This window comes from Lichenostomus cassidix, chromosome 2 (genome assembly GCF_008360975.1).
Source record: "Lichenostomus cassidix isolate B80296 chromosome 2, HeHo_3.0, whole genome shotgun sequence".
Taxonomy (NCBI): Eukaryota; Metazoa; Chordata; class Aves; order Passeriformes; family Meliphagidae; genus Lichenostomus; species Lichenostomus cassidix.
This window is the reverse complement of record NC_139482.1, coordinates 45,139,933-45,160,571: the sequence shown is the minus strand read 5'-3', so window position 1 is coordinate 45,160,571 and position 20,639 is coordinate 45,139,933. Positions and strand designations below refer to the sequence as shown.

Sequence of the window (20,639 nt, the reverse complement as noted above, 5' to 3'; positions counted from 1 at the left end):
GGAAAGACTCATTACAGCCAGCACTCAGGAGGTGAGAAAATCACAGAATGGTTTGTGGTAAAAGGGACCTTAAAGATCATCTACCTCCAAACCTTCTTGGGACACTTTCCACTAGACCAGGTTGCCCAGAGATCCATCCAACCTGACCTTGAATAGTGCCAGGGATGAGGCATCCACAGCTTCTCTGGGCAACTTGTTCCAGTAAAGATTTCTTTCCATCTATCTACCCTGAATTTCCCTTCTCACATTTTGTACCCATTATTCCTTGTCCTATCACTGCAGTTCCTGATGAAAAGTCCCTCTCTGGCATCCCTGTAGGCCCCCTTCAGATACTGGAAGGTTGCTATGAGGTCTCCATGCAACTATCCCTTCTCCAGGCTGAACAGCCCCAACTTTCTAAGCCTGTCTTCATAAGGGAGGTGCTCCAGTCCCCTTATCAATTTTGTGGCCTCCTCTGGACTTGCTCTAACAGTTGCATGTTCTTCCTATGTTGGGGGCACCAAAGCTGGATGCAGCACTCCAAGTGGGATTTCATGAGAGCAGAGGGGCAGAATTGCCTCCCTCCACCTGCTGGCCATGCTTCTCTTGATGCAGCCCAGGATTTGTTTGGCTTTCTGGGCTGCCAGTCCACACCACTGGCTCATGTTGAGTTTCTGGTCAGCCACCACCCATAAATCCTTCTCCACAGGGCTTGCTGTCAATCATGTCTCTGCCCAACTTGTAGGTGTGCCTGGGATCAAATCCATGTCTCTCCAATTTAGACACAAGGACGTTGTGCAGGACAGTGTCTAATGCTCTGCACAAGCCCAGGTAGACAACGTCCATGGCTTTGCCCCTATCCACCAATGCTGTGGACACAGCATTGCAAACAAAAACATGTTCTTATGAGATGTGCATACAGAAGTGTATTTTGCTGGAATTTGAGTGGAAACATGTGGCCAAGACTCTTCTCTAATAATAACTCATCTCAACTGAGAAAAACTCCACACAAGCACACTGCTGAAGTTACTACATAATGGTAATCCACCTTCTACCCCGATAAACCAAGGTCTTGGGAGTTGGCCATGATCTTCAGCCACCTTACAAGGTTCACCACATCTGAACCATGGACTTGTCAAACACCGCTCACTCATTAGTCTCACATCACTTTTTGTCTGTGTGTGTGTGGTCTGAAAAATCTTTAAATAAAAAATTTCAGCCATTGAGCTTTGAACACTGTTTTATTTTGGAAATGCTAGCATCTCCTTTTTTTAAAATTTTATTACCTTCAGCCACATTTTGGATGATCACACATGAACTGCTTACCAGAAGTGCACTGCTTTGCCATGCAGTGATTGCAGCCTTCCTTGCAGCCCTGTCCCCACTGGCAGACATGGGCCAAACCCTGTGTACACAAGAGGAGTGGAATTCTGCCATAAAAGGAATCCTGCTTGGCAATCTTTTCTTCCCATGGGAATTGGAGGAAAACTTGCTTCCGTTCCTGTCTTCAAGTATTTATGAAAGAATTTACAGCCCTAGTTTATATTCATCGACCTCAAAGTGAGCATTTCCAAGTAAAGTGCAGTTCATACCTTCTCCACACAAGCAAACACCTCCAAAACCTTGACCTCGAACAATGACGGTAATAGAGAAACGTCAGTTTTAGGATAGTCCAGGTTATAAAGCTTTCCATATGGTTTATTAGGAAATGGGGCAACAGCCAAATTAGCCAGAGTCTGCTCTTTCTACTGCCGTTGGCATGAAGGCGACATGGTTTAGAGCTGGCTGAGGGTTAATAAAAAGGTAAATCGATCAGGCTTTATTCATCTTCCATCATGTACAAAGATCTAAGGAGATCTGATATACTGAGAAATGCATGGTTCCTGGCTGTCATATCTGCAGATCTATGATGGATGCCAGGTTACTGTGTCAAGTCCCAGCTTCCCAGGCAACTGGATGTGACCCATCCTACCACTGCTGCCACCCAGAGAGCTCCCCAGGTGCAAAGACTCATGTTGGTAAGCAGGAAAGGCACTCAGAACACTCTGCCCTCTCTCCCACCACATATGCAGCTCCCCTCTTTGAGGGGAAGACTTGAGAGCACACTGAGGGCAGAGGCAAAGGCTTTGCCCCTCTTGGGACATGGCTGCCAGGTGTGGTGAACTAGGATGCTGGGGAATGGAGTAAACAGCTCTTGGCTTCTTCCGGAAGACAATGACTTTTCCTCTTTCTGATGCAAAGAATAAAAAGGCACAAACCCAACTCCAGTGGCATTTCCATCCACAAGTCTATTTTACTCTTGACACGGTGCAGTCATGCCAGTCATGACAGACCTGACAGGTTCTGATACAGACGTTCACAGAAATGCGTCCTAAGGTTTTCTGCACATGCCACAACCATGACTCACCTTCTGTCATTACAAGATGACAGAGACAACCTGGCAAGCCCAGAGCAAACAAGTGATATCACCAGCATGATGCATACATTTATAGGCATCACTGTATTTCTTAATTAGGATTCCAACTGAAGAATTTTGAAGAAAAAAGAAAACGTGGCCAGGGGAATGAAGCCGATACCTTACAAATGATGATTCGTGACACATTCACCAAACTGACACTTGAACATGGAGTAATCACTGATACAAAATTTAGCAGACACCTGGATACCAGTGATCTGGTTGATCACATCACACGAATGGGAATAAGCATCATCCAGAGGTGTAGAAGAAACATGCCTACAGAAACTCCCTTTTACCAAACATTAAAGCAATTGTCACCTTGAGTGGGGATGGGGAATGTGTTGAACATGGACATTCCAGCTGACTGTTCATATGCTGCCTGTTGTATTGTCCCGAAATCACAGATTGACCTACACAAAGCAGGAATGGTGATCAAAATCCAATTCTGGGTAAGGGTTTAAAGGAAAGAGCAGCTACCTTACAGTGAGTAACATGTCAGGAATGGGTAAGTGAAAATTAAAGATGACAGATACAAATGGCAAATTAAAAGGTCTATGTGACTAATAGAGGAAGCTGAAGGAATTAATGAAAGGCTCCACAGGTACCAGTGGGCATAGAGCCATTTCAAGAGACAGAAAAGGAAGTCAGGAACAACAGAGCAGAAATATCAGCTGCCTTCAGCATCTAATTTGGATTGCTTTTCTATTTTGGGATAGGTTCTTTCATGGAAAAATACTGATGCACAAGTACCTTCACAGCCACCATGTTTACTTTCAGCATTCCCCGAACTGGGACAGCTCCACAGCCACAGGGTGTGAAGAGGAGGAACAGCAGATAAGCTTCTGGTCTTGATTTTCACAATACTGACTCAGAGTTGACCAGCTCCCTCTAAGGCTGTCACTGCCACCACACCACCACCAGGAATGATGCGACCAACATGACTCTGCAAGTCAGCAGATCTGCAGGGAGCAGGGGTTAGCAGCTCCGTGGCCAATGTGTTCAGAGGCCAGTGGGGACTGGGGATGCAGTCATGGGAAAGGCTGAAGAGGGGCAACATGGCACCATGACCCCTGCAGCAGCTATCATTCCTTCTTCTCTGCTGGGACCTGCACCAGCTGGGGTGCAGCTGTGTGCAGCAGCATGAGCCCACAGACTGTCATGGCAAGGCCGACCCACCACAGAGGCGTCCACGTCTCCCCGAAGAGCAATTTTCCCAGGATAGCCTGAAGGAAAAAAGAGACACAAATCTTTGCTAGGCCGAGCTGCCCCAAGGCCTCCTGCGCTGCCAGAAATGTGAGGACTTCTGCTGGGAGAGATAGCCCTGGAAAAAACCTGGTTGAGGAAACTCCTGCTGAGATGACCAACAGGAATGACTGCTGAGAGTGATGCTGGAGATGACCGACTTCACCACCAGCCTGCAAGGACAGCCATACTGTGGTCCCAAAGCTGGATTCTGGCAGATTTGCATGTGCTTTGCTGCCTTCCCAGCACTTCTTGGGAGCCAAATCTCCTGCTGACTGGGCAACGACAGTCAATTTTTGGACACCACCATAAGCTGTCTGCCAGCTGGAGCACAGAAACAAGGTGGACAAGAATGAAAAGCGAGCTGAAAAAACCTGCACATCAAAGATGCTTTTGCTGTCACTAGAGGTGATCATCTTCATACCCAGCTAGGGCGGCTCTGGCTTGTCACAAGTGAACTGCTGCAAAGTAAAAGCAAAACGAAGCAAACCTCCTGGCTCCAGCTCCCTCTGGCACTTAGAAAAGTTCAGTAAACTGCGCTGCTGCTGCAAGGCATCGTGCTGGGCAGCAGCACCCTTCCTCTTGCACCACCCAGTAAAGTTCCACTGCCTGTGCCGTGAACAACTATCAGAGCAGCTGAGGCTTGACACAGTCATTTCACATCTGCCTGTAACTCGCCGGTTGTGGCCAGTGATGCTGGCTGCACTGGGAGATGAGCTTCAACCAGCATGGGCATTCCCACCTCACTGTGCTCCTTAGGCTTCAGTGCCTGAGGAAGGGGTCTACTCACCGAACAGATGAAGTTGGAGGCTGTTGTTGTCACAGAGGCAGCAGCTGAGGAGGAGGAGAGTCGTAAGGCTTTTGTAAAGACTGTCCACATCACTGCATTGCACACAAACACCAGGCCAACACAGCTGAGGCGAAGCAGCACTGGCAGCTGCAGGACAAAATGGAAAAGTCTCTGTATTTTCACTCTCCACTCATTCACCCTCAATAATTCATGGGCACTTTGGTGCCAAACCCAATGACATGGGCTTTTAAAGCTGAATTACAGCTGGTATTACATGAAGATGAATATATTAAATCACAGAAGGAAATGGAAATGAGGAAACAGGCCTGGACATACTGTGAGCCTGCCATGTCCTGCTGCAAGTCCAGCCTTATACTACAAGCTGAAAAATGCTGGGATAATGTGCAGCAGCTGCCACGCCAGAAGCCAATGTGCAGAAAGCTCTCCGGCTTACAACGTAGCGCACATGCAATGCCCATAAATGCCCTTCACTTAACACTTGATGTATGGAAAAGGGTCAAATTCAGTCTGACAAATACCAGGGATGTACACACTGGCACTGCATGTGCTCCAGGACCCAACTCTTGTGAATTTGAGCTAAGACCTGCATGGTCCCCAAGCACTTGTCCTCACCAGCTCTCAGGATCTGGCCTGCCTCACTGCTGCAGTGAGGGCAGAGAAGGGTCTCTGGGAGGAAAGGAAGAGCTGAGTGGCTTCACGCCTTGTTTTGCACACTCACTGGAGAACAGATTTACTGAGAGGTCTCTGCTCTACCATTTAGCAGCAACAGAACCACTTCTGAATTCAAGGGCCTCAAAAAAATCTCCCTCCTTAGATAACCTGACCAGATGTATAACAGCCTCAGTCTGAAAAAAGGGCACAGTTGCACCTAAAAAGCCTTCAACATTCGGAGTGTCGTCCACCCCTTCTCAGTTTAAGCAGCTGAGCCCATCTCCCCAGCCCCTGAGTGCCACATAGTTGATGTGAACACACCAAGGGAGATCACAGGCAGGCAGATCTCAACTCTCACAGTGACAACTGAGAACAAAGCTTTGTCTAAGCCTGTAGCAATCACAGTTTCATAGCCTGTCACCTTTCAGTCCGTGGTGGGATCCATGTTGAAGCAGACAGAAATGCAGGTGTGAAGCCACCAACAAACACAGCTCAGAGGTGGCACCTGCCCCATGGGAATGGCTGCCCTGTGCCCTCCTGCCAGCTGCCCAAATCAACAGGGGGCCACCAACTGCGTCCTGCTGCCACTCAGAAGAAATTAACTGCAAGCAGTGGGGGAGGCCACAGCTCTCTGAAGCAAGTGATGTAGCAAGTACAAAGTTAAAAGGAAAATAAGGCAAAGCAAATCCATGCTTGATGGCTGGCTCAAGCTCTCTGAGGCTATTCCCACTCCAGTAAGGGATGGTGCAGGTGTGTGGCCTCATTTTGCCCCACTTGTGCCAAAGGTCTCCAACTTGATCAGGTCAACAATAATGATCAGAATGATTCCCACCAGTGGAGCACTGCTTTCCCACTGACCCCCTGGCAAACCCTGTGGTCATGGGCAAGAGGGACAACCATGTCCAGCTACTACCACTCCTCTGAGGAAGAGAACTTCTGCTGTGTTTGGGCTCACCACAGGATGGGGTTTGCCACCCAGTTTCACCCTCTGCCTGCATGACCAGGCAGTTTTACTTTCCTCAGGCAGTTTTGTACATCCACACACCTCTAGTGAGTAGGCAGACAAGTAGAGATAAAAGGGGAAAACAATTTTCTGTGCTTCACCTAAATTCAGTATATTGCTGGATCAGAAAGAGACTACACTGTTGGAAGAAAAAAAAAAAGCCTTAAGAAAAAGAGATCTTGTTACTGCCTTTGACCATTACCCCGTGAGTGTAGCAGGATGGAGTTCAGGCTCTTCTCCAAGGTGCATTTGGATATGACAAGAGGCAATTTGGAACAAGTGAAATTTTGATCTGTTATGATGAAAAGCAAAGGTGATCAAGCACTGGAACAGAGGTTGTAGGCTCTCCAACCTCGTAAGTATTTAAAACTTAACTGGAGAAGGTCATGTATAAGCAGAGGTTGGACTACAGACCTCCAGAGGTCTTTGCCTGGCTTGAATTAGTCTGAGACTACCAGTGGTGAAGCAAAACCAGCTCCCACCATCACAGAAACTATGTCACCTTTAAAAGTGACCCTGAACCCATGGGTTCTTCTTATCTCCTAATGCAGAGCCAGGGAAATCAGCTGCAGGTGGCACATGCCCAGAAGGAAAGTTTATCAGAGAAAGGTCAAGTTCCTCTGTGCCCTGGGCAGCAGAGTGGTCATGGCAATGGTACACAGACAGAGAGACAGGAACATCCCTACATGTTCCCCACAAGGAAGGAGGGAGATATAAATTCCTCCCCTGCTAAGGGCTCAGGTGAGCCACCCCAATGAGTCAAGGATTACTGTTCTGATTGCTTTTCTAAGCAAAGATTAATTTCAGTGTACATTTCAGATAATCCAGAATCACTCCTGAAGTGGCAGAAGTAATTTTAGATGAAGATTGGCAGGGGAGCGGAGAAAGCAAAGAAAAACTTTTGTTCAAGTGCAATGACCCTTCCTGGTCAGGTTGCTCTCAGGCTGAGCCACCACAACACATCCTTCTGGCCAGGAAATCTGTTCCTGTGCTGCCGAGGAGTATCCTGCTACCCTGCATCATCAGCTTTTAGAAGTGTCAATACGCTTTTTGCTGCCGCATTCCATGCTGCATAAGTGATGGCTACTCTTATTTTGGGATTTCTGTAGCTCCTCCTCCAACACAAAACCCCTGGAATCTCTGCTGCCTCATGGCTGCTCTGCTGAAATGCCTTTGCCACATGCATGCAAGACTCAAAGAGATCTCTCTGAAACCCTTAAATGTCTACAGTCTCGTGCAATTTAAGCTACTAAGAAGATTATGGCATTTGCATTAAAATTGGCTAGTTTTACAACTAAACTGACTAAAAAAATTAATTAGTAATTGTCACCTAGAATGGACCTGAAAATGGAAAGAAACCAATCTGCCCAGAAAAAAAGAAACAGTCACAGAATCACAGCATGGTTGAGGTTGAAAGGGACCTCTGGAGTTCATCTAGTTCAACCTCATCAATCCAGCAGATTGCCCAGGTCCATGTCTGGGCAGTATTTGAGTATCTCCACAGACAGAGACTCCACCACACCCCTGGGCAAGCTGTGCCAGTGCCTGGTCACCCGCACAATGTAAAAGTGTTTCTGGATGTTCAAAGGGAACCACCCATGTTTCAGGCTGTGCCCATCGCCTCTGGTCCCTGGGTCACTGGGAACCAGTGGAATGAGCCTGGTTCCATCCTTTGTCCACCTTCCCTGCACGTATTTTGACACACTGACATTGATAAGATCTCCCTGAACCTTCTCTTCTCCAGGATGAACAGTTCCAGCTCGCTTAGCCTCTCCTCACAAGAAAGATGCTCTGGTCCCTTTCTCATGTTTATGACCCTCTGCTGGGCTCTCCAGTAGCTCCATCTCTTTTTCTGCAGTGTAGAGCTCAGAACTGGACCCAAATCTCCAGGTGTGGCCTCATGAGGGCTGAGTAGAGGGGAATGATCATCTCCCTTGGCCTTCTGGCAACACTCCACATCAATGATATGACACCTCGTCATCGCACATTTAAAAAAAAAAAAGCACCAAAACCCACCCCCAAACAAACGTGCAATATTCTTATAAATTTCAACACAGAAAAATACTCAGAAAAGATGCTGTCCACATTTTCAGCCATTCCACATTCTGCCATTCTGTCAGTGCACAGCACAATTTGGGGTTTTTTGTGGCGGGAGAAGACTATCAGGATTTAATTTTCTTTTTTAGTTCTCCTTTCTGCCACCCTTTCTGAAATATCAGAAAGGATCAAGAGGATTGGCAGGCATTGAGTTTTTGCCTCTGTAACCTTCTCTAATAATCACACAGGTAAATTTTCTTTTTTTTGCCTGGTGCAAGAGTAGATTTATTTCAGCTCTAGTTTCCCTTGTGGGTTCTCTTTTGGACTTCCAAATCCAAACATCTGCCGAGTGAATAACAAGCTATACCTAAATGACTCTCCCCCATGTATGCTGCCTTCCTTTCCCTCTGCACTCACACACAACCTCGTGCACATCCCCACCTCTGTGGTGACTGTGCCAGAGGTCACTGCTGCAGGTAAGGACTCTGTCTCTGAGGTGAAGGGCCAGCAGTCCATGTAACCTCATGTAACCCAAGCACACGGAGCTTTGAGAAACACGACCGAGATAAAGATCATCACCAAAGGACATCCAAGGATCAGGTGAGAAGCAGAGTGGCAATCAAGGGCTCCACCTCTCTGCTCTGGTCAGGGCCGAGCAGAGACAGAATAAAAGGAAGAAGGGCGCTGCTATCAGCGAAACAGTAGGCTAAGAACAAGCGTTTAATGCTCAGTCACACTAACATCCTGCTTCTAAAGACACGCTGACGCGGAAGCACTGCAAATGGGCTCGCAGAGTTGGGCTTGGCTGGGGCATTCCCGCACCGCGCTCATTCTCTTACAGCCTGGCCGCGCTCGCCCCGCTGTTTACGTCTGCACCGCGCATTAGTCAGCCCTGCAAGGCTGGGCTCCCCCGGGTGAGTCACGGCTCCGCTCTCCGAGACCGCCCCGCTTTCCCTGCAGATCCAGGGCAGCCCCCGGCAGCGCAGGAGGGAGAACCGGCGCGCCCCTTGCCCCCAGCGCCGCGATCCGCAGCGCAACCCTGGCGCCGAGTGCCGCCAGCGCCCCGGAACTCGGGGCGCCCAACACCGCCTGCGTCCCTCCTTACCGGGCCGCCGGCCGCCTCCCCGCCCGGGCCCAGCGCCAGCTTCGCCGCGGCTGCCGCCGCTGCCCCCAGGCCCCCCGCGACCGCCGCCGCCGCCCCGGCGGCAGCCCGCATGGCCTCAGCCCCGGCCGCACCCCTCCCGGCCCCGGCAGCAGCTCGCACGGCCTCAGCCCCGGGCAGCCCCTCCCGGCCCCGCGCAGGCAGCGCCGCCCCGCGCCCGGGCGGAACGAGCGGAGAGAGGCACGGGGCTAGCTAGCTTATGTACAAAGGCTTTATTGAAACAGCAAAGGAGGAGCAGGACAACGCGGGTTCTGCTGTAGCCACAGACAACACAGAAAAAGGGCAGAAACCTCTGCCTACATGGAAATAGTCCAGAAACAGACAGAAAGGAACACTTGTAAACGTAGAACAGGGCAGTCCAAATAAAAGCACCCCTGATGAATCCCTCTTGGTCTGAGTGCTCCTCAGCCGTGGTAGTTCTGACTTCTTCTCATACTTGCTTACAGAAAAAAACAAATTCCAACACCTCCCCCCTTAAAGTCAGCTTTTTATTCCTATACATCACATCCCAAGTGGGAACAAATCTCCAGGTTTAGACAACTTGAAATTTCATAGATAAGCAGGTAGAAATTCTCCTTCCCCTCAGCCAAGTAATGTAGAAAGTCATTAGGTATATCCTGCTCGTTACCAGATGCACATCTTTCCTCTTTATTCCTTTTTGCCCCAGCACATGTGGTCAAAACTACAATTGTATGAAATAGCCAGAAACCTGAATTATAGGATTAGTGGCTGTAAAAAAAAAAGCTAGTTTGATATTGCTAGAGAAATCAATGTTTTGGGTTCCACTAAAACATTTCAGTTATTTGCAATAAATCTTAAGTGCGATTAAATGAACTTATGCTGTACTCCTAAAATGTTCTGCATATTTTCACATCTTCTTTCCTAACATTTTTCACTTCTCGGATAAGAAAATGGTTGCAAAATACTTAGAATTTCCTACAATGCTAATATAGAACTCTAAAGTCTATACTAACAGAAAAAAGCTTAAAAAGCATTTTATTTTCAAATAAAAAACAGAAACAGAAAATATATTTATAGTACTATTTACAAGCCTGTTACTAAATTCACATTTATGCTTGATTGAACAAAGTTCAATATGAAAATTATTTTTAAGCAACCCAGGAAAATCATCCTCTGTTTAAGTAAAGAAATAATCACAAAGAAATTGTGCTTTTTAAAATTTTGGCTCTGGTGGAAAATGTAGCATTTCAGAAGAGGTAGGAACCTGAATAAAAGCACAAAAGGAGACAAAAATCCAGGTGTGTTCCCAGTGAGAAAGCTTTTCCTTGGCAAGGTACAAAAGTTTCAAGGAAGTATCTACCAGCACGTATACAAAATCAGTTTTTAAAATTGAAAAATTACAAAAAGGTGTTAAAAAATGTCATTGAAAGCTGCCCATGGAGCTGGAATAACAATCTTCACTTAGAGTTACTACCAGCAAAAAAATCGACAAACCAGAATACTTGATTATTCCAGAACCACAGCAAAAGTCAGGTTTGACAACTCGCTTTTGCTTATTCTGTACACTTTAAAAATACAGCTCTGCAGTTTTATTTGGGTCATTACAGCTGATCATAATGTCTACAAATGTCACATTTTTTTGATTCTTTCAAAAAAGCATTTTCAATTCGAAGTTTTTCAGTCTCCTGTAAAACAGAAAAAACATGGGTATATTAAGAAAATTATCCTTACTTTAAAAATATTTCTAAATATATGGTATCTAGACTAGTTCAAGTGCTTTATGCACTATATACTTGAGGAAATAAAACTGTGATCCTTTTCTGGGGCCTGTGAGGAGACAGACCAGCCATGACCTACTCAACTGCATAAAATCAGAGGTCTCTCTATTCCTCTCCAACAGAAGAGCAAGAAGTTTACTTTTCATTCTCAAAGCTTAGCTCTTTTCTATGTCAGACCATTTCTTCATCTATAATCTTCTCTGCAGCTTACCTCAGTAAGTTTAGCATTATCCTTCTTCAGTTTCACAAGATACTGAATCTTCTGGTTTAGGTTTTGATGACCAAGTAATTTCCCATTCTCCTCAGCAAGAGAGTCAACTTGCTTCCTCAGCAATTCTATTTCCTGTAATGATAAATACATTGTGTACTTAGTACTCCTCTTTTCAGAAGCAATAGCTTCTTAGAGCTATTAACAGACTAACATTTAAGTTTGTTGTAACATATGATGCAAGAGTTGGTTCATGCCGGAAATACATATTTGCCTTATATCTCCTGAGACACTATGTTAGATCCCTCTGAAGGGCAAAAAAAGGAGCATCATTTGATTTGTACTATGAATTGCAACATTGATTTCCGCACCCAGACTTTCACTAGTGCAGAGAACATCACAAATACAACTAAACTGCAAAATAAAACAGCTGTACCTCTGCTAAATAAGATTCTACTGTAAAGATGACAAAAAATTATACATATGTAACCTTTTCAATCCTGTCTTTTTCTTCATATGCTTCCTCCAGTTTTGATCTAATTTCTTCTTTCTCATGAAATGCTTTGAGTTCTAAAGTTCTTGTTCGTTCCATCTCCAGAGTCATTCTGTGACAGGTATTCTCTTGGATTCTGAGGATATTTTTTGTCTCATCTAATCTGCCAATAGAAAAGAATCATAAAACATTAAAAACCAACATAAATGCCATAAAACTGAATAACTAAGTTAGTCTTGGACATGGACAGAGCCTCCTTTAAAAGCATTCTTTTGAGATATTCTATTTCCTTTAGAATTTAGCCCTAAGGAAAGGAAAAGTTTCATTCTGCTTCACCGTTCTTGTGTTTGATACTATCAACTAGGCAGTGTTTTGGAGTTGCTCTTCTCTTTGGGAACTCTGCTGTTTGCAATCCAGGATATACAACTCCAGTCACAATTGAAAACAGAAGCTTCACCTACAAGAACACTTTGAGTTAATTCACCTAAGGAATGTAAACTTCACAGCTAAACTCAGCTGCTCCTCAAGTTTCCCTTAAATTCTTGTTTGTCTGTGGCTTTTCCCCCTGTAGTCTTGTGGCTCAGAAACATCTCTGAGCAGCTCAGATGGTCTGAGCTTATTTGATGTGATAATAGAAGGACCAGCACTTTGGATAGAATTAATACATTTTCAGCAGATGAGATTCACAGGACATTAAGCGATGCCATCAAACTTAGCAGCCTATCTACTTGTTATGTGAACTTGAGTAATTTTGCAGATCAATTCAAATATTGCATAAACTACATTCTTGTCATCAGTTTTGTTTTACTGAACCCTGGTGTTTAACACCTGCTCCATGAAAACAGCATTCATTTGCATCACTTCTCAAGACATTTTCTCGATGAGAAAAGAATCTTTTCCCTCTTTGTGCATTATTTGCTTGTATGAGACATTGTAGCACTGTTACAAAGCGTGTTTCAGAGACCAGACAGGAATGAAAAATCAATGCATCTAATACCAAAATAATTCCTAATTTCCAGACTAGGGTTTCTGGAAAATTTAATGTAAATTACTTTTGAAATGACCATGTGCATAAAAACTATCTTCCTCCTTAGAAGAAGTTACTTATATAGAAAGCATTCCATCAAATGCAAATAACTCATGTTAGGAAATTCAGTCACTACAAATCCTGAAGCAATGCAGATTAGGAAAAGAACAGCAGGACCAACATCTCCAAACTAATTTTTATCTGCTAATTCAGTATTTTCTTTCTTTGCTATTATCCATCCAAGGTACAAAACACTTGAATTTTGAGGACTACTTGCCCAGTAGTGCAAACACAATTGAGAAATCCTCTAATAATAAAAGCTTTTCATTACTCAAGCTGAATGGCAAAAATTTAAACATATAGCATAAAAAGCAAATATAATTACATTATATTTAAAATGATAAAACATTTACAGTATTAATAAAGAAATGAAAAGTACAATTTAATTTGAAAGGAGCGTGCTTAGAATTCACTGCATATAAATAACTTTAAACAATTAAAAGCATCCTTCCAATTTAAGTTTTTACAGGTCTACCTATGAGAGTATTGTAGTGATATAATGCTATGTAGTAATAGGTGCTACTACCACCTACTGATGAGAAAGAGTAAGAATTCAGGGTATCCTACAGAAATGTAAACATTTCCAAATCATGTCTTTTATAATTTCAGATTTTGAACTTCTATTGCTTAAATATATGGGGTTTTGTCTTTAATTAGTTTAATACAAGTTCCAGTTCAAGGAACAATAGTTAGACTTACTCTGCTTTGATTTTCAGCATTTCTTCCACTGCTTTATTCTGTAAAAGTTAAAAAACATTAGTCTTAATGTTTAACATACATACATATATATATATACACACACACACACAATTACTTGTCACTTAATTGATGCTACATATCTCATTCTGCATCATCCTACTGCCATGTAGCTCACATCTCCAATATTCACTGTAAGTTCATCTCTTTGCTGTAGGCACTTATTTCCCATTTCATGCCACGCAGAGCTGACCCACAGCGGTGTCTCTCTTCCCACTCACACACAGCAGAGCTCTAACAAGGGGCTCTTCTGTCTGGGACATCCATGGCAACCTCTGCTGTGACATTAACTTCCCTTTGACAGAGCCCTGACATTAGCATGTGACCAATCTTCACTTTCTGACACCGGAGATGAGTCAGATTTAGCAATCTGAATCTGGTTTTGCTAATTGTGCAATTTGACACCCAATTCACTGGTGTTAGGCCAAGATAGAAATGCTAAGAGCAGAGTGTCAGGCTGTGCCTGTTAGAATTTACTAGAAAAATCAGTGTTTGTTTTGCTGCCATGAAAACAAAAAATTCAAACCAAAACAACAACAAAAAAAATCACATTAGTACTTCACAGCAGATCAACAGCAACTGACATGAGAAGGATAATATACCTTGGCACGTCGCTCTTCAGCAATCTCCTTCTCTTTCTCTTTGAGGTACTGGATATCAGGATGTTTCTGTTCACTAGAAAATTCAAGAATGAGAAAAACAAAGAGAGGAAACCAGTTGTAATCCAGATTAAACGAGCATGGATGTTATCCAGATTAAACCAGTAAATGTGTGCGGTTGTTTTCACACATGTGCGTACTCAAAATACTGAGCATCATGAAATAACTCTGGAAGAGTTTAAACTTTTATACAGATTTTCTTTCATCAGAGTATAGAGAAATTAATGGTCTTAATGGCAACAATTACAAATGTAATAAATACGCAGCTGTTTGTTAGACAGCTGTGCAGGTTTTGGCTGGGGTAGAATTAATCATCTTCACAGCAGCCATTATGAGGCTGTGTTTTGGATTTGTGCTGAACACAGGGTTGATAATGTAGAGGTGTTTTTGCTGTTGCTGAGCAGGGCTTACACAGAGTCAAGGCAACAGCTTTTCTGCTTTCTATACTGCCATGCTGGCCAGGAAGTTGGGAGTGCATGGGAAGCTGGGAGGAAACACATCCAGGACAGGTGACCCAAACTGAACAATGGGATATTCTAGACCATATAACATAATGCTCAGTGTATAATAAAGTGGGGGGAAGAAGGTGGAAGTGGGGGATGTTTGGAGTGATGATGTTTGTCTCCCCAAGTAGCTGATGTGTGTGATGGGACCCTGCTCTCCAGGGAATGGCTGAACACCTGCCTGCCCAGGGGAAGTGGTGAATTAATCCCTTGTTTTGCTTTGCTTGTGTACACAGCTTGCGCTTTCCCTATTAAACTATAATTTGGATATGTACTAAGAATTCTCTGCTCCTTTTAGTTGACAGGAGTTATGGTTTGAATAGATCAAAGGCTAATTTTATATTGCAGACTTTAAAGGTTCACTTATGCCTGTATTAAAAGTTGCATTGCATTCATTTGGACATTCCTTATCTACTGGATCTATAATACCCAGGAATGACTATGTGTATAATGACTTTATGTTCTGTTTCCTTTCCCTGTATAAAACTTGGTTGTATTTAAGAACTTGTGATTTAAGGGCCATAAAGTTTACAAGCCAGTAAACAATTTTCATAGAAAAGTTTGAGTCAGTCTCTAGGTGTCCAAACAATATGTAAGACTGTATTTCAAATAAAACTGCAAATTTTATCTTAATTATTTCAAGTTATGACAGATTTTTTTTAAATTTTACTTTACCTGTTCTTGTTTGATCTCTGAGCTTCTACAAGGCTCTGTAAACTCCTGTTGTTCTCCACCAATACCTGCATTTCCAGACGCAAGTTTTCCAACTCATTTAATTGTTCCTAAGCAAGTGAAATTTAAAACACTTTATTTGAAGACCAAATTGCAATTCCTGTTTTCATTTCCAGTTGAACATACTTTTGAATAAAATAGAAGACAAAATTATTTATCAGAAAACAGGAACAGTTCTTTGGCAAATATCTGCATCACCCTTCCATCCACAGTTGCATTAAAATACTGAGAATAGGTTAGAACTGTTTCCTTTGTAACATCAAATGATGTTACCATTTGACATTCGTGACACCAAAACAGCACAGTCCTTGGGAAAAATGAGATTTAGACATCTCAAGCAAGTTGTCACCACTTGTTCCCAGCCTAGGTAAAGGGAAAACCAAAAACTGCCTTCCTGCTTTAATGGACATACTATAAGCTAAGCTCATTAAAAAAACCTGAACTCTGCAGTCTATCTCATTTTAACCTTACAAATTGCCAGCAGAGATTAACTCATAGTACCTTCAGCCTTAGAATTTCATCATTTTTCGCTCTTCGTTCTTCATTCAGTTCATGCACAAGGTGCTCCAGATTTATTGCAGAGGCCCTTCGATCAGCTATTTCTTGCTCATGAGTTTCCAAAATCTTGGCCAAATTCACATCAAAATTAGGAGGAGTTTTTGGACACTGGCAAATCAAAAAAACCAAACCACACATGTTTTAATACTTCATTGGAGACATAAATTAATAAATTCCTGGCAGACAAATCATCAATAATTGCAAACTATGTGAAAATATTTCTCTCAAATGCCATACCTGAGGAAATGTTACTGAAGATGCGTCCACAAAGCAATCTATTTGCTTCATTTTCAGTTCATATTCATTCTTTCTGTTCTCCAGTTCTTCTGTCATTTTATCCAACTATAAGAAACACAGTAAAAGCAGCTCATAATACACACAAAATAGGAAACAAAACAGCACTCAGATCTCTATTGAGCAAGCTTAAGTACACCACAAGTTATTTCAGATTAACAAAGACTTCACTTTCTTAACTCTCTTCTACATTTAGCCCATCACTGTTAAACTTTCAATAGTTGTATGCAATAAGCATTATTGAAAGCATCTGTACATCTAACTACTGTGTAGTTAATCTGGATTTTGTTCTTGTTAGTATTTGATTTTCTTGCCTTGCTAACATGATCTGCCTTTCAAAGGGCTTGCTAGCACTTGCCATTATGAACATGGTTGTGAAACATTACTGATCAAAACACGATTTGATCAGTTTCCCCAAAGAGAATATGCTAACTGGACAAAAGAACTCCTCTTTTAAAAATAACATATTCGATTTTTTGCCAACACAAATATATTACTTAGCACCATGATAGCTGTGACAAGTACAGCTAAAATTTGGACAAAGGTTTAACCTAGCTATTTAGTCTGCAGAAGCTCCAAACCACTGCATAATTTATAGAGCTCAGCTGTTATCTCTATTGCATAATGATACAGCTTGTGGGTAAGGGTTATGAAGAGGAAAAAGTAATCCCTCAGGTTACACTGCTGATAACCTCAGGTTGCTCTGTTCTTACAGGTACTGATTATTTTACTCTGCTATCAGAGTAAACATTTTTGTGATCTCTAGTCAACATTTCCAAAACATTAAGAGTTACCTAATCTTTGTTCAGAATTTTTGAACTACTACTACTTTGCTTTTACAAGAAGAAGCACTGCTCTTTTTTGTACTTTTGTACTATGTACAAGATGCTCTAAAATGACAAGTGAAACCTTTTTCAGAAGCTACAATTAACCAGAGCTCCCTCTCAACGAACTAACTGTGAAAATTTCTTTACTATACCTGTTCCCTGAGTTCCTGGATTACAGCTTCCTTCTTTGCTATGTCTTCCTGTGCACACTGGAGCAATGCATCATGTTTCTTAGAGGCCTCAGTCAGACTTATCAGCTGATCAGCAGTATGACGCAATTCTTCACACAGAAGGTCCCTCTGTTTTAAGTCATTGGATGAGCAAAGAAAGAAATGTTCAAGTTAATGCAAGTCAGTTTCAAGATGTTTTGTCATTGGTGCCAAGATTGTTAACAGCTACAAGCATCTCCCTTTTCCTTCCACATTTTCATCATGAATTGTAGCAAGCATTCATCTATAGCATTGCTATTTTAGAATGTTTTCATATTCTTGATTTTGGTTGCTGAACAGAAATGAGAACTTTGCCACAGTAGAGTGACAGTTAAGATTCTTGTCAAAGATCTTGGGAATTAATCATTGTTTTAAAATATACTATGTACTTTAAAAGATATACAGTTCTCTAAACAAGAAACCAGAAGAGAATGCATAGATTTTAATCCGTGCTGAAGTGATTACAGCTTTTTTAGTGCACTGATATTCTGTAGATACCTCTGGATTTATTCTAGGATCTATACTCCCACCCTGTCTGGTGGGCATCATACCTACACAAGGTGTGTTAACCCATAAGGGGAAACTGTATTTATTTTAAATTCCACCTCAGATTAGTTCTTCTTGTCCAGTTAAGAAAGCATGAAGAAATCAGTAACTGAAGTATAAAGTCAAGGAGAAACACTATAATTTTATCAGGAGCCAGATATACCCAAGAATAACATTGAAACAGGAACTGGCACTTCAGTAAAAAAAACAAAACCAACCAAACAAAAAAGTTCTAAAGTGATCCATTTGCCAGACAACTCAGCTTTGGGTTTCAGAATGTCACTTTTAGATATGATTATTCATGAACATAGTCTGTTTATTTTTAAACAGATTTCCAGTATGTTTAATGTGCTTTGAGAAACACACCATTCCCTGGAAAACTTTATTGGTGCTACGTGATTGGACTAGGAAATCTAATCACAGATGATCTTGCAGAAATTGCAGGTAAGGAGGTGCTACTGGTTTTGACTGATGGACATGTTCAATAAAATAATAGTGACAACAGTAATAGAAAAGGTGGAGTTAAAGAAAGATACAATATTAAAAAGCAAAACCATTGCTGAATCAAAAGTGTGTGTGATCTGTTTCCAGCAGGTGGAGCTTTTAGTTTAAATTACGAGTAAAGAAGAGATATTACTGAATATAGTGCAGTGGGGGAAGAGAGAATGTAAAACATAATATATTCTTCTATCTATTTTAATTTCTCAGCTGCATCATCTAAAGCTGCCATTAAATTCAGCCGATGATTCCTTAGCGGCCTTAACAAAATTAAACCAGGCTCTTAGCATAGGCTTTTATGAAGTAGCTTATAAAATATTTATGTCAAGTAACGTGATAATTTAACAGAATTTGTCAGGTATCTCATGAAAAATTCTTTTAAGAACAGCTTAACTAGCTATAGTTTGAACTAAAATGAGGTTAAATTTCACGTGAGCATCTTAAACAAAACCACATCCAATTGGTCTGGCTGAACAAATAATCATAATACACCAACGTTAATTTTTTTAACCTCAATGTTATCAGCTATTTCTCTTCCTTCCAAGGCTTCCTTCAGTTCTTCAATCTTCTTCTCCTGATCCTCTATGATTGCCTTACTTTCTTCTTTTGCAGCCAGAACAATATTATACTTGCACTACAAAAAGCATTAAATTAGATTTTAAAATACTTTAGAAAAACAATTTATCAGGTAAAGTTGGCAAACATAAGACAAATAAATGTACATCACAAATCTTATGATGACAACTACATTTAGAAATCAGTGTCAGTGTCTGAAACCAGAATGCTATATTGTACTTGCTAAATTATACAAACTGTTTTTTGAGATTAGTTGTCAGAATGACACAAAAAGATCATCAATGTGGATTAGCACATTAATGCACATTACCCACTAAAACCATTATTAAAAAAAGAGAGCCATATTTAAAAATGTCTCATCAACATTTTTCTATAGAATCTTTTGAATTCATAGTTCACACATAATATATCTAAAGCATTCTGTTGGTTGCTCTCAGTTTACAAAACAAATCTATTTTAATAAAGCAGTCATCATATTTATTCATAGTTATTAAAATACACAGTTTTAGTTCTTTATACTTGTTTTCAGATGTAGAACATACTAATACTAGCAGTATAAAAATTCACTCCATCAAAAATGAATTTACAATTCAGCTTCAATTGGTGAGGTCTTAAATTGCCAATTTCTGAGGAAATCTAAATGTGAGTGTCAGCTGAGTGGAGTTTACAGGATGTGAATAGGTCCCTTTAGAGACATGGCTTTTTACCCACCACGTGGAGAGGGTTCAGTTTTTGAGACAGCCTTAGGCATAAAATGTTCAGAAGATTTCAACATGTCAAAACAAAGAAGTTTCCTTCTAAAATAGTACAGCAAGTTATACTGTTTGAGACCCATGATAAGACATGTCATTGCCTCCCATTTCCACAGAATGATACCATGTCCTTCAAAATGACAGAACATACATTAATATCCTCGAGCTCTCTTGTCAGCCCATCTATGGACTCAGTTTTATGATTAATTGAAGACCTCAGCTCCTGGATCTGTCTCATCAAGTCAGTTACAACTTCCTGCAACATAAAAAAAAGTTAATCCTGATAAAATACATATAAAACCACTGGACTTTTTTTGGTATAATTTGTCAATCCCAAATTTCAGTCAATCATGTGAAAATGAGTCCTCAAATTGCACATGTAAAGAATAAACAGAAAATTTGTTGTTAAATCACAAGCTTTTGTTCTAAGCACTTAAAGACTTAAATAAACTGCAGTGGTCATTAAACGAGAAGACTGATTTAGTTTTAGGCTGTAATGGGTTTCTAATAGGAGAATAGAATTACTATAATCTAAGGGTACATTTGTTTGCAATGGCACATTCAAGAAACAGCAGGACACTGACAATACCAGATGACTCTGACCTTACACATGTTAGATTTTTGAGTTTAGTATGGGAAAAGCAAGACTTACAAGCAAGATTGCATCATGCTGGGTAGAAAACACACCATGCAGTTTCTTATGCCTGTTTTACAGACAGCATATATACTTGCACTAGGGGAACTCTGGCTATTTAAGCTTTCATACTGCAACAGTCTTTACATAGAGTGCTTTGATTTTATAAATAAAGATCCGCACAGTCACATTCTTACATCACCTTTCTTACTTCTTCTATTTGCC

General features: G+C 41.7%; 2 protein-coding genes across 2 annotated transcripts in view; both read right to left on the bottom strand.

The window, feature by feature from the left end:
* Nucleotides 1-1,201: 1,201 nt before the first annotated feature.
* Nucleotides 1,202-9,435, bottom strand: TMEM42 (transmembrane protein 42). Its single transcript, XM_085051352.1, has 3 exons — nt 9,287-9,435; nt 4,470-4,616; nt 1,202-3,660 (listed from the first exon to the last, which is right to left on the bottom strand). Exons 1-3 carry the CDS (start codon nt 9,395-9,397, stop codon nt 3,520-3,522), a joined length of 399 nt encoding a protein of 132 aa, XP_084907478.1. The 5' UTR covers nt 9,398-9,435; the 3' UTR covers nt 1,202-3,519.
* Nucleotides 9,436-9,540: 105 nt separating this feature from the next.
* Nucleotides 9,541-20,639, bottom strand: part of KIF15 (kinesin family member 15) — a 35,538-nt gene continuing 24,439 nt past the window's right edge. Inside the window, exons 25-35 of the mRNA XM_085051349.1 lie at nt 19,932-20,036; nt 18,964-19,086; nt 17,352-17,498; nt 16,316-16,420; nt 16,022-16,186; nt 15,464-15,570; nt 14,229-14,301; nt 13,570-13,607; nt 11,781-11,946; nt 11,294-11,425; nt 9,541-10,989 (exon numbers count right to left, since the gene is read on the bottom strand). Coding sequence (XP_084907475.1) covers nt 10,906-10,989; nt 11,294-11,425; nt 11,781-11,946; nt 13,570-13,607; nt 14,229-14,301; nt 15,464-15,570; nt 16,022-16,186; nt 16,316-16,420; nt 17,352-17,498; nt 18,964-19,086; nt 19,932-20,036 — 1,245 coding nt within the window. The 3' untranslated portion in view covers nt 9,541-10,905. The remainder of the gene's footprint in view (nt 10,990-11,293; nt 11,426-11,780; nt 11,947-13,569; nt 13,608-14,228; nt 14,302-15,463; nt 15,571-16,021; nt 16,187-16,315; nt 16,421-17,351; nt 17,499-18,963; nt 19,087-19,931; nt 20,037-20,639) is intronic.